The 16952-nt window shown below is 38.9% G+C and overlaps 1 protein-coding gene across 6 annotated transcripts in view; it reads left to right on the top strand.

The window, feature by feature from the left end:
* Rnf17 (ring finger protein 17) overlaps nucleotides 1–16952 on the top strand; it is a 116440-nt gene that overhangs the window by 73831 nt on the left and 25657 nt on the right. For all 6 annotated transcript variants that reach the window (XM_031362556.1, XM_031362560.1, XM_031362559.1 and 3 more), the window contains 6 exons: nucleotides 2124–2351; nucleotides 3248–3398; nucleotides 3537–3655; nucleotides 5299–5389; nucleotides 7195–7310; nucleotides 13807–14093. In XM_031362556.1, the coding sequence (XP_031218416.1) occupies nucleotides 2124–2351; nucleotides 3248–3398; nucleotides 3537–3655; nucleotides 5299–5389; nucleotides 7195–7310; nucleotides 13807–14093 (992 nt within the window). The remainder of the gene's footprint in view (nucleotides 1–2123; nucleotides 2352–3247; nucleotides 3399–3536; nucleotides 3656–5298; nucleotides 5390–7194; nucleotides 7311–13806; nucleotides 14094–16952) is intronic.

Genomic DNA, 16952 nt, shown 5'->3' on the forward strand with positions numbered 1-16952 from the left:
ATATATATATATATATATGGAAGCCAGAGATCAAATACAGGTATCATTCCTTTGGAGCCATGCAGCTTTTTTATGAGACTTTATCTTTCTACCTGAGGCTCACGTATTATAATTAGGCTAGCTGGCCAGTAAGACACATGGATCCTCCTGCCTCTGTTTCCACAGTGCATACATGTGCCTCTAGGTCTGATTTTGATTTGGGGCAGGGGTTGTTGTTGTTGTTGTTGTTGTTGTTGTTTGGATGCCAGGAATTAAACTGAAGTCCTCATGCTTGCATGACAAACACTTTACCAACTGAGCTATCTCTTTAGCCCCTAAAGATTTCTTTAAGATGCATAGATAATTAAATGAATTCTGATAAAGGTGTAGTCATATACCATCAAGTTGTGTTGTGACTTCAGCATGTGCATGCCTACATGCACATACCACATACACACAAAGTAAATGTAAATAGTAATTTACAAGCCATCATCTATGGTGAATATAGATAAAGTCTAGAGGTAAAAGGAATCCACTGATGGATTCATAATTTAATGGTGTTATTGGAAAGGATGTGAAATTTTGGAGCTTGGGACCAACTGGAGGATGGAAGTCACAGAGGATATAAGTGGGGGCCATATTTTGGCCCAGGTCTTCGCTTTCTCACTTTCCTAGCCACCTGGAGGTAAGCAGCCTCTACCACTTGTTCCTTCCACCGTGGCACTCTGCCTCATCTCAGATCCAGTAGGTCCCACCAGCCTTTGACCAAAACCTCCAGAAACACATCTTTCCTCCTTAGCTGTTTCTTCCAACTATCTACCACAGTGATAAAAAGGCTAACAACAACAAATCAGCCCCATTTATGCACTAATGAACATTTTACAAAGAAAAGGATGAATACAATTCCATCTACTGTAGCACCAAGAAGAGTAACCTGCTCACAGTCATCTGTAACTCCAGTTCCAAGTGCTCCATCACCTTGTTTTGGCCCTGCAGGCACTGCATGCACATAATTCACAGACATATTGGCAGGCAAAACATCCAGACACATAAAATAATTAACCAAAGAGGAAAAAAACTTACACAGTACAAATCAGAAAACATTTCTGAATTATATAGAAGACATAAATAAATGGAAATTGATTCCATGTTTATGGATTAGAACACCTAATACAGTCAGTACCCCTCCAAGTGAGCAAAAGATTAATGATCTCTGTCCAGATCCTAATGACATTCTTGCAAAATAGAAAAAATTCATGCTAAAATTCATATGAAATTCATACTAGAACAGTCCTGAAGAATCTAATGAACATGTACATCCTGATTTCAAGTCTTACTACAAAGCTACAGTAATCAAAACAGTATTATACTAGCAAATATATAAAAAATAAATACATAACTCTGGTACCCAGAAGAGATATGATCGGTGACATAAATGGGATTACTAACATATCAGTGAGAAACAAGAAAAGATGAAGTCATCTCATTCCTCCTTCAGTGAAGATGAGACACTGTGGGTTATCATGTATGGGGCTGGGATGAGACCATGAGCCCGAGGCAAGGAAAACTAGAAGCAGATAATAATCAAAGAGTAACTTTATGTGAATTCAGGTGAAAACTATCCATTAGATTTAGCAAAAACAAAACAAAACCAAAAAGCAACCAAACAAAAAAACCCAAAGCAACAACAAAAAAACTGTCAGTGGTCTTTGAACTAGATCTCGGCTTATTGTGAAAGTTTTTTTCTTCATCTAGTTGTCTGAAGTTAGAATATAATCTGTTAAACATAAAATACTTACGTTGTTTTGCTTAATGCATTCTAATGGTAATTACATTCCTGTTAACAAACTGTTAACTCTTTACTGAATGATACTCTCTAGCCAAAGGTTGATAAGCTCTGTTTTCTTTGTGAGAATCAATAGGAAGAGTTGAAGTTATGAATAAGGTTGGTAAGCTTATCTCTTTTTAAAGTAGAAAGCGTGGGTTTAGCTTTTCTTTTGTGTGCTTGCTTTGGTATTGGCTAAGTAGCCTTTTATCACAATTAGGGATCAGAAAATCTTAGGTGAAATGTGTTCATCTCTAAAAATAAGCAAGTATTAATATTTTACTAACTGTTCTTTTTGCCAACTTCTGTTATTTTTCAGATATACCCTCAAAGATAATTCTAAAAAGCATCTTGAAGTATGGGATCCTTCTCCTGAAGAAATTATTTCAAGTGAAATAAACAACTTAAGTCCTCTATCTGTAAAATCTCTACCTAATGAGAATTTCCAGTCATTGTATAACAAGGAGCTGCCTGTGAACATATGTAATGTAATATCTCCTGAGAAGATTTATGTTCAGTGGTTATTAACAGAAAACTTACTTAATAGGTATACTATATAATGAAAGCAATTGCCTTGTGGTTTTATTTTTTGTATTCTTTGCTCCAAATAGCTAGATTCCATAGTGTTTAATTTTGAAAGCCATGAGATTATTTAAACTAAATTGTCTCTTAAACTCTTTTTTAAAAGCATAACATCTCTTCTTTTCAGCTGTTTTCACAATACTATAATTTATGCCACGCATACTTACTAAGCACCTTACACCCTGTCAGCCTGTATTATGTGTTGAGGATTGCAGTAACACAGTACAGGACTTAAATTATAGAAAAGAGAGATAATGAATAAATAAAACTTAATATGGGGTAATGGTAAAAGAATAATAAACAAATGTAAAGCATTTGAGAATAGTTTTAAGATGGTCAAAGAAGACCTCACAGAGATGAAGTGTCCTAGCAGGGCACTCAGGAAGCAGAGACAGGCAGATCTCTATCACTTCAGAGTCAGCATGTTCTACATAGTAAGTTCTAGGTTAATCATAGCTATATAGTGAGACCCTGTCTCAAAGGATGGGTGGATGGGTGGATGTATGTATGTATGGATGGGTGGGTGGATGGATGGGTGGGTGAGAGGGTGGGAGGGTGGGTGGGTAGGTAGATAACTTTGAGCTGTACAAAATTGCATATATCTGTGAAAAGCTCATATCCTAAACTGCTGTCAAATGTGTCCTGAATGAGGCAGGAAAGCATCAGGGTTGTATCTAAGGAAACTTTATCACAAGCAAAAGGAAGAACTAGTTCAAAGGTTTAGAAATGCTTTATACATTCAAAGAACATTGCATTCAGATTCACCAGAGTGAAATGACCAAAGGGTTTTGGTAGAAAATATCTGGTGAGAGAATTATATAAGAAGTTATTTTAAATTAAAGCACTTTTGTGTCTCTGTAGTTTAGAAGAGAAGATGGTGGCCGCTTATGAGCACTCAGAATGGAAGCCTGTTAAGTGGGAATGTGACATGCACTGTGCTGTTAAGGTCCCAGCTAAAAGTCAGTGGCAGAGAGGCCAGATCACCAAAATGGTCACAGACACACTAGTAGAGGTAAATGCAGAGTGAAAATGCAAGAGTGAAAGCACATTTTTCATTTGTCCTATGATTACTTAGTTCAATTCTTACTATGCTTTTCAATTTGAAAAAAATGTTGAAATTTTCCCTAAACTTAAATTACTACTCTCATAGGTCTTGCTATATGATATTGGTGTTGAACTAGTAGTGAATATTCACTGCTTAAGAGAACTTCAAGAAAATCTAAAGACAATGGGAAGATTATCTTTGGAATGTTCACTTGTTGATATAAGGTAATTTTGGCTAAGTAAATTAATTTTCTCATTGTATATTATCAATTTAAATACCTTAGCATGGTTTCTTGTCAGTTTTAATTAATAGATCCTGAAAGTTTCATAAAATTTTATTAAGGGTTTTTGGGGGTGAGGGTTGGGCATTGTTGAGACAAGATTCGTCCATGTGGTCCTGGAACTTGTTATGTAGACCAAGCTGACTCAGATTCACAAAGATCCACCTGTTGTGTTCCACCAATGCCTGGATTTTAAGAAGAGGAAATAAATGTTTGATCCTATAAATTTAATAGTATTAAAGAAGTAAAAGGAGGCTAAATAGATTTCAAACTGTTGAGAATAAAAAGCTTTGAGGAAAACTAAAGGCAGATAGAAATATGTTTCATAAGTTTCCAATTATATAGAAAGCTAGAAGTGTAAATTAATAATAGTAGTAGCACATGGTATGAAAGACAGAAAATAGGATCTGAAAACTGAAAAGCCAACTGGGTATGATGGCCGTGCCTGTCATTCTAGCACTCAGGAGGCTGTAGCAAGATATCATAAGCTTAAAAGTCAGCCTAAGTTACATAGTGAGATGGGTCCAAAAAGAGGAGGAAGGAGAAACCAAGGAGAAGGAGGAAGAAGAGGAAGAGGGAAAAGAAAAGGGGGAAGAGGAAGAAAGAAGAGGAAAGAAAACAACAAGGAGGAAAGATGTAGTTAGTTCAGAGTAAGATTATTAGCAAAAAAAGGCAAGAGTTTGAAAAGATGACAGTTCACAATCCCCCCACCAAAATGAGAAGAGATCAGAAATATGGGCTAAACCTGGAAAAGCACAAAAAGCACATTGACTGTTGGAATGGCTCAGTGGGTAGAGGCACTTGGCCACTGTGCATGGTGAGTTTAGTCTCCTGAACTCACATGTTGGGAAGAGAACCAACTCCCCAAGTTGTACTTTGACCTCCACATTTGTATTATTTGTTTGTATATGTACACACACATATATACACAGAGTATAATTTTTAAAAGAGAACTAAGATAATTTTAATTTTGAAAAGAAAATTCCAAAGGATTAAAAAAAAAAGGTGTCTAATAACCAGGAAGAATCAGTGTACGTTTAGCAGACACCCTAAAGAAAAAGCCAATAGCAGTGCAACAAAGCAAATACTAAAACTGCAATCCATGGACATACGTGAGAGACTGTCAGCACTGTGTACTCAGCACATGGCTTACCCAGGAAAAGCAGTCAGAATACGTAACTCCAGAGATAATTCAGAGCCTGTCATCACTCGTGTGTTATAACAAAAATAATTAAGTGACGTATATACATATGTAAAGGAGATGGAAGCTATGGATTTTATATCCAGCCAAACTTCAGTGTAGCTATAGAACAGATAATACAGAGATAAAAGATAATATATTATATATTCATGCATAATATATATCATATATGAGTATGTGTCTGTCTGTCTTGGGGGGGCAAGTAGAAAGCAGGTAAAGAAAGTCTATGAAAATAGGAAAGAAAATTGTGAAAATAGCCTAAGTCCATGTTCAATTTGTTTTTCACTATAGAAGGTCCAAGCTGTACATGCAGTTAACATTATTTCTCAATATTTCAATTCTCTGTGGTGCTTGTTGTAATAAAATAGTTGTTACTTTTGCTTCAGGCCAACTGGTGGAAGTGACAAGTGGACAGCAACAGCTTGTGACTGCCTCTCATTGTACCTCACTGGAGCTATAGCAACCATAATCTTACAGGTGGGTAGCAGGCATGCTGTCTATTTTTATGTCACCTTGTCACAAGCTAGAGTTATCTGAAAGGTGATGGGAACCTCAATTGAGAAAAGCACATCTTTTAAATTAGGACTTGATGCGGGGAGGAGAGGCCAACCCATTGTGGGTGGTACCATCCCTGGGCTGGTGGGTGGTCCTGAGTTCTAAATAAGAAAGCAGGCTGAGCAAACCATTTTGAGTAAGGCAGGAAGCAGAACCCCTCCATGGCCTCTGCATCAGCTCCTGCCTCCATGTTCCTGCCCTGCTTGAGTTCCTGTCCTGACTTCCTTTGATAATGAACAGTGATTTGAAAACATAAGCCAAAAGAACCCTTCCCTCCCCACAGCAGTTACCCTAAGATACAGGGTAAACAGCTACAACAAATTTGTATTTATCCTTTTATTGCACTTTTCATCTATTCTAAGTTTATTTTCTTGTTAAGAATGTAACAGAAAAATATTTGGAATGTATTTCCAAACTATGTTGGTCTTATGTCAAGGTATTATACTTGTATATACTTTGTGGCATAGTGGCATATAGTAATAATCCCAGAGCTCAGGAGATAGGAGGAAGATCAAGGGTTAAAGGCCTAGCAAGGCATGTTGTACATTACTTTAATCCGAGCATTTGGAAGGCAGAGAGATCTCTCTGAGCTGGAGGATAGCCTGGCCTACACAGCAAGTTGCAGAGCAGCCAGGGCTACATAGTAAGACTCTGTCTTAGTTAAAAATAGATAAGCAGATAGCTATAAATAAGTAAATGATACATGTACATGTGTGAGTATGCGTGTGTGTGTGTGTGTGTGTGTGTGTGTGTGTGTGTGTGTGTGTGTGTGAAGAGACACAAATGTGAGAACACAAATCATGGCTCATGTGTAGAGATCAAAGTACAACTTATAGTAGTTGATTCTCCTTTTACCTTTGTGGGTTCTGGGTGTTGAACTCGGGTGATCAGGTTTGTCAGCAAACAGCCTGACCTGTTCAATCAGCTTGCCCACCCAGAAAACCTAAAATAAGTAAATGAGTAAACAGATGTTCGACAGTATTTGTGTAGCTGAAGCAAAGTATTTCTAAAATCACATGCTTGAGTTGAAATTTTTATGTTAAAAATAACATAAACTAAACTGTCTTACTAGCCTTTAGAAAACTAAGCTTCTCATAAAGTCGAAAGGAACTGATAAAATATGCATGTTTGTGGATGTGGATTTGGGAAGCATATCTTTCATAAGAAAGTGTTCTACTTTTCTATTCGTTTTACTTCATTGAATTTCTTATGTAACTCACTTGCCATGTTACCCTTTTAACATATACCTTCTACACTTTCATAACGTTTCATATGAGGTAGAGAATAGCAGTGGCTTCCTTTGTGTGCTGTAGATCACACAGTGTAAAGCACACACTGGGAGCTTTACAGTTGAAGGGACAGAAAAGCAGCTAACTGCTGATGCTTCCTCTTGCCTCAGTCAGGAAGGGGGACCTTTGTTTTCCAGTTAAATTGGTTGTGTGTTTTGGTGTCATGTGGGAGTTTTATAATTTGTCTTGTTCTTGGTCTATTTCACCCTGGTAGCAAGATCTTCCTAATTCATTCCCAAAACACAAGCCTACAAGTGTAACGATTTTAAAAGATTACAATGTCTGTCAGTACTGACTCTCTTCCATGCTGTTTCCCATCTACATTTAGATATCAAAATAATGTTGTCTGGGATCGTTTCTTGCATAGAAAATCCAGAAGAAATTAATTTGAAAAATACTGCTTATAAGATTTCACTTTTATCTCATAAATCTCTTCAGGAAAACAACACAACGTGGCCATTACCTGTGAAAATTTTCTGCCGAGATGAAAAAGGAGAACGTGTTGACGTTTCTAAATATTTGATTAAAAAAGGTTTGGCTTTGAGAGAAAGAAGGTACAGACTTTGAAATAACTTATCGACATTAATTTCTGATGATGCTTCAGAATTGCTTCTGTGGGTGTTTTCAGACCAGAGCTGCATATATTTGCTCTTTTTTTATTAGATATTTTCTTTATTTATGTGTCATATGATTTCTCCTTTCCCAGTTTCCCCTCCAAAAACAAAAAACAAAACAAAAACAAAAACAAAAAAACAAAAACCAACAAGAACAAACCCCTGTTGCCTTCCCCCTCCCCCTGCTTGCCATCCCACACTCTCCCACTTATTGGCCTGTCATTACCCTACACTGGGGCACAGAACCTTCACAGGGCCAAGGGTCTCTCCTCCCATTGATGATGGACTTTGCAATCTTCTACTATACACATGCTGCCAGAACAATCAGTCCCACCATGTGTACACCTTGATTGGTGGTTGAGACCCTGGGAGCTCTGAGGGTACTAGTTAGTTCAGATTGTTGTTCGTCCTAAGGGGCTGCAAACCCTTCAGCTCCTTTAGTCCTTTCTCTAACTTTTTCATTGGGGACCCTGTACTCAGTCCAATGAATGGCTGTGAGCCTATACTTCTGTATTAGTCAGGTACTGTCAGAGCCTCTCAGGAGACAGCTATATCAGTCTGGCTTGTCCTTCCTTCAGTCTCTGCTCCACAGTTAGTCTCTGCAACTCCTTCCGTGGGTATTTTGTTCCTCCTTTTAAGAAGGAATGAAATGTCCACAACACAATGGAGTACTACTCAGCTATTAAAAACAATGAATTTATGAAATTCTTAAGGAAATGGATGGATCTGGAGAATATCATCCTGAATGAGGTAACCCAATCACAAAAGAACACACATGGCATGCACTCTGATAAGTGGATGTTAGCCCAGAAGATCAGAATACAGGAAGAACAACCCACAAACCACAAGAAACTCAAGAAGAAGGAAGATCATATATTTGCTCTTAAAGATGATCTATAGTCTAACTCCTATAGAGCCACCTCAGAGATAGAGTGTTTGTTTTTTATTCACGTCAGTCGTCTCTTACATGCTGAAAATTGCTTATCACATACTGGTTTTCAAGAATGTGTGTGCACTTCTCAAGAGAGAACTATGTTATTGGCTTGGATAGCTAGAGTTATGAATGCAACCCAGGGAGGATGACTTATAAGATGGAAGAAAGGCAGAGGTGTGAGGGGATCCCAAAAGAGGGTGTATTCCCCTTCTTGTCCTTATATAGAATTCTCCACATGTAACAAGGCATCAGATTCATGATGGTGGAGACCCACAATTTTGGAAGATGGTGTTGTGGAGCCAAGAAAAGAGCAGTTACCAGCTTGTCTCTGGTTCCAGATGGTCTGGGTGGATTTGCCTTTGCTATTTGAGTGGTTGTTGTTAAGGAGCTTTGGTTATGGTGAAAGAGGAGAGATGGCTATTGTGGACATCTTAGCAGGAGTAGATGAAGAAGGGGAGGAAGAGAAAAAGGATGGGGGAGAGATCCCTGAGAGTCCTTGCTTTTAACAACACTCCCCATGGATAGCGGGGAGCTCAAAGCCAGTTTCAGGGGTGAGCATCAGTTGTTTATCTAACATGACAGAGATAAAAAAGCACATTTGTTTTGTGAACAAACATTTTCAGCCATTTTTTAATATGAAAAAAGAAACAGGAATGATTTTATAAGGAAAGACAGTAGGGGAGGAGACTCAAGTGCTAGTTTCAGGATCAGAGGCTAGCGTCTGGGTTCATACATCAAGAGGGCATTTGTTAAGTCTCTGTTGAAGAACCGTCTGAATGAATTGAGTCAGTTGATAACTAGAGAGTAGCCTACAAATAGAAGACAAAACAGCTACTTCAGGATAACCACAAGGATAGGTCCAGAGGTTGATGGAGAGTTTTAAAATTAGTTTAAAATAGAATTTGTTGATAAGAAGGAATGAGGTAAATGAAAACATTAATGATAAAACTCTGAAAGGCTTGTTTTATATTTAAGATAGGTTATATGGAAAAAATGCATTAGTTGGTAATGAATTTGTTATAGATGACCTCAGATTAATTTCGGGTTTTTTTTGTGTGTGTGTGTGTGTGTGTGGTGGTGGTGGTGGTGGTCGTGGTGGGGTTTGTTTTGAGACAGTCTTGCTGTGTAGCCCCAGGTGGCCTGGAACTCACAATATAGGCCAGGTTAGCCTTGAAGCCTCAAACCTGCCTCTGCCTCCTGAGTGCTAGGATTAAAAGCTTGCCCCACCAAAGTTAATTTCTTTAATTAATTTAATTTAATTTTGGGGTTTCTGTTACAAGAATATTAAGCCACAAATAGAGAAAAGTAATAGTCTGACTACTTAAAAGGCTGAAAATAGCCCAAAGATAATTTTGTCTTTGAATTTATAACATATTCTTAACTTTCCAAAATCCATGGTTGAAGTTTTAATACCATGTGCAGTGGTTGAAGTTCCAACAGAGATGTACCTTACTTTTGGCACCTCAGCTTATAAAAATTTTTGTTAGCCACATAAGTGGCCTGTGTGTGTGGTGGTATGTTTCATGTCCCAAGTGCCTAGGAGCTTATTCCTAGGTCTGATGAAGATGAGACTGAGGTGTCAGGAAGATAGATCTTCAGGAGAAAAAATATCAGAGCCTCTAAAAAAGAGCAAGTCAGTATTTATAGAATGAATCTTTTGTATGATGCTCAGACATGAAACCCAAACAGTCATTTTCCTGTGCAGGGCTACTAGTCCACAACACAGGAGGCTAAGGCTGCTTTTGCCAGACATTCTTTCTAGCAGACTGATATTCAAGTGCTTATTATAAAGCCCTGAATATCACAATTGAGAGACATTTATACACTTTTGGCTCCTTGGTCTTCTGTGTGTGACTCCATACATTCCAACTGGGTGTTTTAAACTATAGGGAGTAATGGCTTCAGTGAGAAGGGAGAGGGAGGAAGGGCAGCAGGTTAGCTCATTCTGCATGCTCATGGATACTGGCCAGCCCATGTGACCATTTCCTGTTTTTCTTTTTCTTAGGGCCTCCTCCTAAGACATTCCCAAGTAGTCATCTTGATTCAACAGTCATTTAAGCCAGAGGTTGTCAATGTTACCATGGAAAAAACAGAAAGCAATTAATAATTAAATATATATTAAATTTCCTATTGGTTTCTTGTGTGAGTCAGGGAAACTAATGACTTTTAACTCCTTTATGTTTTTAGCAATATTTTAGAGGTGTTTTTAAATTTTATTTTATCATTTTATGTGTATGAATGTTTTGCCTGGCACCCACAGAGACCAGAAGAGGGTATCCAATCTTCTGGAATTGGAATTACAGATGGTTGTGAGCCACCATGGGGTTCTGGGAATTGAACCCAAGTCCTCTTCAAGAACAGCCAGTGCTCTTAACTGCTGAGCCATCTCTTCAGCCCAAGATTGATTTAAAAACAAACAAACGAAAAAGGGAGTTTAAATCTTGGGCTGGAGAGATAACTCAGTAGTTAAGAGTACAGGCTGCTCTTAAAGAGGACCTGTGCTCAGTTCCCAGAACCCACATGGTATCTCATAATCATCCCCAACTCCAATTGCAGATCAGATTGCCCTCTTTTGGCCTCTGAAAGCATAGATATACATGTAGGCAAAACATCCATACACATAAAATAAATAAAAACAAGTATTTATAGAACAATCTTAATGTCATAATCATAATAACATAAATTATTTTATCAACTGGTGAAAATGAGTTATTTCCAAGTATCATTTGTAGCAAGAGCTGGATGGGAGTTGTTGAACAAATTTGGAGCATAAATTTTCTAGTTACCAAGAAAAGCAGAAACATTTTATATGTTAATCCTAGAGTTGTTTGCTTTGGAAAGGCTACGCATGTTTTAAGTAAAGGCTGATGGACTTTCCCCTGGGAGAAGCAGTGACTGCGCTCTAGGGGCAGGTCTGCTAAAGACAAAGATAATCACATCCTCTTGAGCACCAGTGGATTTTAAAGAAGCTGTGTGAGGCCCTGAATAATCAAGAACAACTCAGTATAGATACAGGTAGATAGAAATATGAATGGATACATATATAGATACAGATAAAGTGGAGGTTGTAGGTGCAGGTTCCCTAAAAGATATAGCTGTACATTAAAGTTAACTTGTGATAAAAGAAGAAATAACAGCCTTGGATGACATGGAGGAGGAGAGAAAGAACACAAACACTAGCACACACAGAGCAGTCAAGGAGAACATGTCTTTTAAAACTTTCCCCCCAGGAAAGTAGGGAGCCAGTTTTAGGAGTGGGCTTGTCTTAATTAGGGTTTCTATTGCTTCAGTGAATCACATGACAAAAGCAAGTTGGGGAAGAAAGGGTTTATTCAGCTTATGCTTCCACACCACAGTCCATCACTGAAAGAACTCAGGAAAATAATTCAAACAAGACAGGAACCTGGAACAGAGCTGATAAAGAGGCCATGAAGGATGCTGCTTACTGGCTTGCTCTCTCTGGCTTGTTTATAGAACCCAGGACCACCCACAATGGACTGGGCACGCTTACATCAAGTAACTAATTAAGAAAATGCGACAGCTGGATATTATAAAGGCATTTTAATAGTTAAGGTTCCCTCCTCTTGAATGACTTTAGCTTATGTCAAAATAAAACTGTCTAGCACAGCTGACCTCTTGTCAGCTTGACACACGACCTTTCCTTTCTTATTCATCCCCAAGATCTCACATTAAAAACATAAGTAGCTGTAAAAATCTTAACAAATTCAAACACATTGAAAGCTCATTTCCATTAAAATATTCAGCCTCTTTAAAAATCCAAAATCTCTCTTGAAAGTTAGTCTCTCAGCTGTAGACTCCTATAAAAATCAAAATTAAATATTTTCATACTCCAAGATGGAAGAACCAGGGTATAGTCACAGTCATATCAAAGCAAAGCTAAACTCAAACTATTCAATGTCAGGGATTCACTCACAATCTTCTGAATTCTTCAAAGGGCTTAGGTCACTTCTCTGGCTCCTCCCTGTGCCGCACATACAGTTTATATCTTCTAGGCTCCAACCAGCTCCATTCCATCACTGCATTTTTCATGATGGTCATCCTGTGGTACTGGCATCTCTAAAACTTCTGGCGTCATCTGCTGCAGTAGGGCTACACTTTCACCAGTAGCCTCTCCTGAACCTCCTCCTTGGTGTGTGGCCTCAACTTCTCTGATCAATTTGATCCTGAGCCTTCAACTGCTCCTGAGGATGCACCTTCACCAGTGACCACTGTCACCTCTCTTAGTGCCAAGCCTCAGATGTTCTCATGATCCCTTCATGCCTTCAAAACCATTACCACCTGGATGACTCTTAGACTACCAAGTTCAGCTGCCAGTGTAAGATACAACCTTGACCACCTCTGGAACACAGCTTCATTGTGCTCTCAGGAAAAACTTCCCAGAAGATTTCACCTCAAGGTTGCTGGACTCATTTTAATCACTGATAATTTCTCAGCATCAGCAGACCAGTATCGAGTATCCCAACAAAGCAAAGGTTTAACTAATAGGTCTGGTATCTTGTTAATCAGAACCACGGAATCTTAATTCAAACTAACAAATGGCCCCAAAAGAGCCATTAAACTTCCCTCTGAAATTTCACAAGCCAGGCCTCCATTTTCTGCATCACCCTCAACATTCTTATCTAACAAGCTCCTATAGAAAGGCTCACCAAGTATTGAACACTCAATGGGTTTTCTTGCAAAAAGTTACAAATAAAGTTACAAAGTTTTTTCACATTCCTCCCCAAAACAAGGTCAGGTCTGTCACAGCAATATCCCACAATCCTGGTACCACCTTGTCTTAGGGTTTCTGTTGCTTCAATGAAACACTGTGACCAAACAAGTAGCAGAAGAAAGGGTTTATTCTCCTTGTTCCACATCATTGTCCATCATGATGGAACTCAAGCAGGGTAGGGACCTGAGGGCAGGAGCTGACACAGAGGCCATGGGAGAGCTGCTTACTGGCCTGCTCCCATGGCTTGCTTAGCCTTCTTTCTTATAGAACTCAGGACCTCCTGCCCAGAGATAGCACCACCCACAATGGTCTGGGCCCTCCCATATCAATAACTAATTAAGAAAATGCCCTACAGCTGAATATTATGGAAGTATTTTCTTAGTTGAGGTTCCATCCTCTCAGATGACTCTAGCTTGTGTCAAGCTGATATAAAACTATCCAGCACATCGTCAGAGATATTGAAGCAGGTTGTTTCTAGTTTCTAGTTTCTTCTAAAGCGGTAGATACCAGAGCTGGCAGGGGGAGTCATGGTCTGCACTCCAGAGGATGATCTAAAAGTTGTGTGCTGCCATCTTGACCCACTAAGCCATTTTCCTCTTTTCCTTTCCTCCTGCAGCTGTCTAGCATGGCAGGCTCAAGTACATCCTGGACTAGAGCAAATGTCTTCATTAAATGTGAACACATATTTGAGTGATTTTTTTTTCATATTGTTTTCTGCACAGTTTTATCTCTGCTTCCATTTAGATATGTTCTTTTTTTGGGTGTTACAGAGTTAGTAAGTCAAGTAATGGCTGTTCACCTGAGGCGTCTCTGGAAATACCCCTGGAGCAAGAAGATTCGGTAGTTACTAAGTGCTTTAAAAATAACTTTGATACTAACAAGACAATTGCTGATAAAGTCAATGAACACAAAGTACCTGATTCTAAGGAAAAACTTTCAGAAAGCAGAACCACCGGATGCTATAAACCACCAACTGTTCCTAACACGAGTTCATTTGAGGCAATAGTGAGCTGTATTGGTGACGATGGAACTATATTTGTAGTGCCTAAATTATCAGGTAAGGCCTATGGTGGTGTAAAGCTTTCTTCAATGACTCTGGGCCTAACAGCTCAAGCTTTCTATGATAGACACACCAGGAAATCTTGACAGCATCTAACCTCTCTGAACCTCATTTTCAGTGACTCGGTAGGGGGACTCTGTGATTTCACCCAGAACATGCAGAATGCTTTTAATAATCCTAGATAAGCTATTTAAGGGGTTATGTTTTGTTTTTTGTTTTTTTGGGTTTTTTTTACTTATTTTAAAGATCTGGTTTTTTTTATGTGTATGAGTACATTGTAGCTGTACAGATGGCCATGAGTCATCATGAGACTGCTGGGAATTGAACTCTGGACCTCTGCTCGCTCCAGCCTGCTCGCTCCAGCCTAATACCCTGTAGCTGTCTTCAGACACCCCAGAAGAGGGCATCAGATCTCATTACAGGTGGTTGTGAGCCACCGTGTGGTTGCTGAGATCCGAACTCAGGACTTTTGGAAGAGCAGTCAGTGCTCTTACCCGCTGAGCCATCTCACCAGCCCATTTTTTACTTATTTTAAATGATAAATTATTTCAACATACTGTTACCAGAGCTCTCCAGCCAGAGGCCAATCTGTGGGTCCAACGTGTTGTATATTATGGAAAAATCAAGAAACTTAAGATATGACTAAGTGGTTAAGAGTACATACTTCTCTTGAAGAAGCTCCAAGTTCAGATCCCAGTGTACAACATGTGTGGCTCAAGACCTGTGACTACAGCTCCAGAATATTCAGCATTGTTTTCTGAACTTCTTGGGTATCTGTACTCAATGCATATAGACCTTCATAGATATGCTTGCATACATGTAATTAAAAATAAAAATAAATCTTAAGAAAGGAGCAAAGGAATAAGCTAGAAAGATGGGTGAGTAGTTAAGGACAATCAGTTTTATATGATAGTCAGCGGGGTGGGGATCTTCGAGCTGAGGCAGAGTGTTCTAGGACTAGATGTACTTTACCCCCATCAGTTGTCAGGTGCAGAGAAGGGAAGGAGCCTCTTTCCTGACAGACAGAACCCAGAATTACAAGGCTTCTGGAATGCTGAGATTAAGTTTCTGTTTACTTGATAAGAATCCTGTTTACCCAGCAAGAATCTGCCTGGATTGGGCTAGGGCCCTCATGTTAGGACATTGGATGCTCCCATTTTGAGGCCTGCTTTGTAACCACAGGAGACGAACTTAAAGATGAACTTCAAAGAGCATGTTAAAGGAAAGCTTCCACTCTCCAGCCTGTCACAGTGAACGCAGGAAAGAGAGGGAGGGGTGGGGGGAGACAGCGTGTGTGTGTGTGTGTGTGTGTGTGTGTGTGTGTGTGTGTGTGTGTGTGTGTGTTTATGCATGAATGTATAAACGTGTCAGATCCCCTGAAGCTGAAGTTACAGATGTTTGCAGGACCTCTGGCTTGCTACATGAATGCTGATAAATGAACTCTGATCCTCATGATTGCTCAGCAAACAGTCTTAACCAATGAACCATCTCTCTAGCCACTTAAATTTTCCTTTTAGAATCTCTTTTAGAAGAGCATCCTTATCAAAATCCATGTAGCCAATACAAAATTTTGTAACAGCTTCTATTATAAAACTTAATACTGGGCAGTGGTCTTGCACGCCTTTAATCCCAGCACTTGGAAGGCAGAGGCAGGCAGATTTCTGAGTTCAAGGCCAGCCTGGTCTACAGAGTGAGTTCCAGGACAGCCAGGGCTGTAGAGAAACCCTGCCTTGAAAAACCAAATAAATAAAAAAATAAAATAAAATAAAATTGAACAAATGTTGCCTTAGAGTAAGAAAACAACTTATATTTTCAATAAACTGTACTGTTTTAAATGCTTATTTTCTAACATTTTTGTATAATGATCAGAAATCATACTATTGTAGTCAAAGCATTTAAATGTTTTATGAAACAGTAGACTAAAATATGTAAGACTTTAATAGGTTTTTTTAACTATTAGTATGTGTGAGGGCGTATTTGTGCCACAGTACGTGTCTGAGGGCAAAGGACAGTTTGAGGGATGGTTCCTTTCTACTGTGGGCCTGGGCGTCAAACCTCGGCTGTCAGCTTTGCACAGCAAGCACTCCACCCACCTAGCCATCTTTCTTGCAAGCATCTATTTTAAGAAAAAAATTACTTTTTTTCTTTTTAAATATTATCTTATTTGTATCTGTGTATCTGTCTGCCATATGTGTGTTGGTACCAAACGAAGACTATGTTGAAGACCCTGAAGTTTGCATCACCAGTTGTATGAGCTACCAGTGTGAGTGCTAGATCCTTTGGAAAAGCCTCAAGCACTCTTAACCACTGAGCCGAACTTCAAGCCCCCATTTTAATAGTTTTTTTGTGTTTGTTTGATGGTTTGTTTTTAGAGACAGGGTTTCTCTGTATAGCCCTGGCTATCCTGGAACTCACTCTGTAGACCAGGCTGGCCTTGAACTCAGAGATCCACCTGCCTCTGCCTCCCAAGTGCTGGGATTAAAGGCATGCACCACCACTCCACTGCAGATTTTTTAAGAAATTAAGAATACCTAAATTTTTACAGTAAGGCAGTAAAGATTGGTCAGGCCTTTGAACAGATTATTAAATGCAAAATATATTTATATCAGAATAAAAGAAATTGATTACTTGCTTTTATTATAAACCTCTTATTTAGTTATTTTTAATTATATGTATGTGTTGGTGGAGGTATATACATGTGAGTTTGGATGCCCATGGAGACATAGGGCATTGTATCTTTGGAGTTACAGATGTTTGCCAGCCACCCCAAACAAGCTCAGGTCCTATACAAAGAATACTACATGATCTTAACCACTTAATTATTTCTCCAGACCCATGAACCTATTTGTTTAATTA

The sequence above is a fragment of the Mastomys coucha genome, unplaced genomic scaffold, assembly GCF_008632895.1.
Source record: "Mastomys coucha isolate ucsf_1 unplaced genomic scaffold, UCSF_Mcou_1 pScaffold9, whole genome shotgun sequence".
NCBI lineage: Eukaryota > Metazoa > Chordata > Mammalia > Rodentia > Muridae > Mastomys > Mastomys coucha.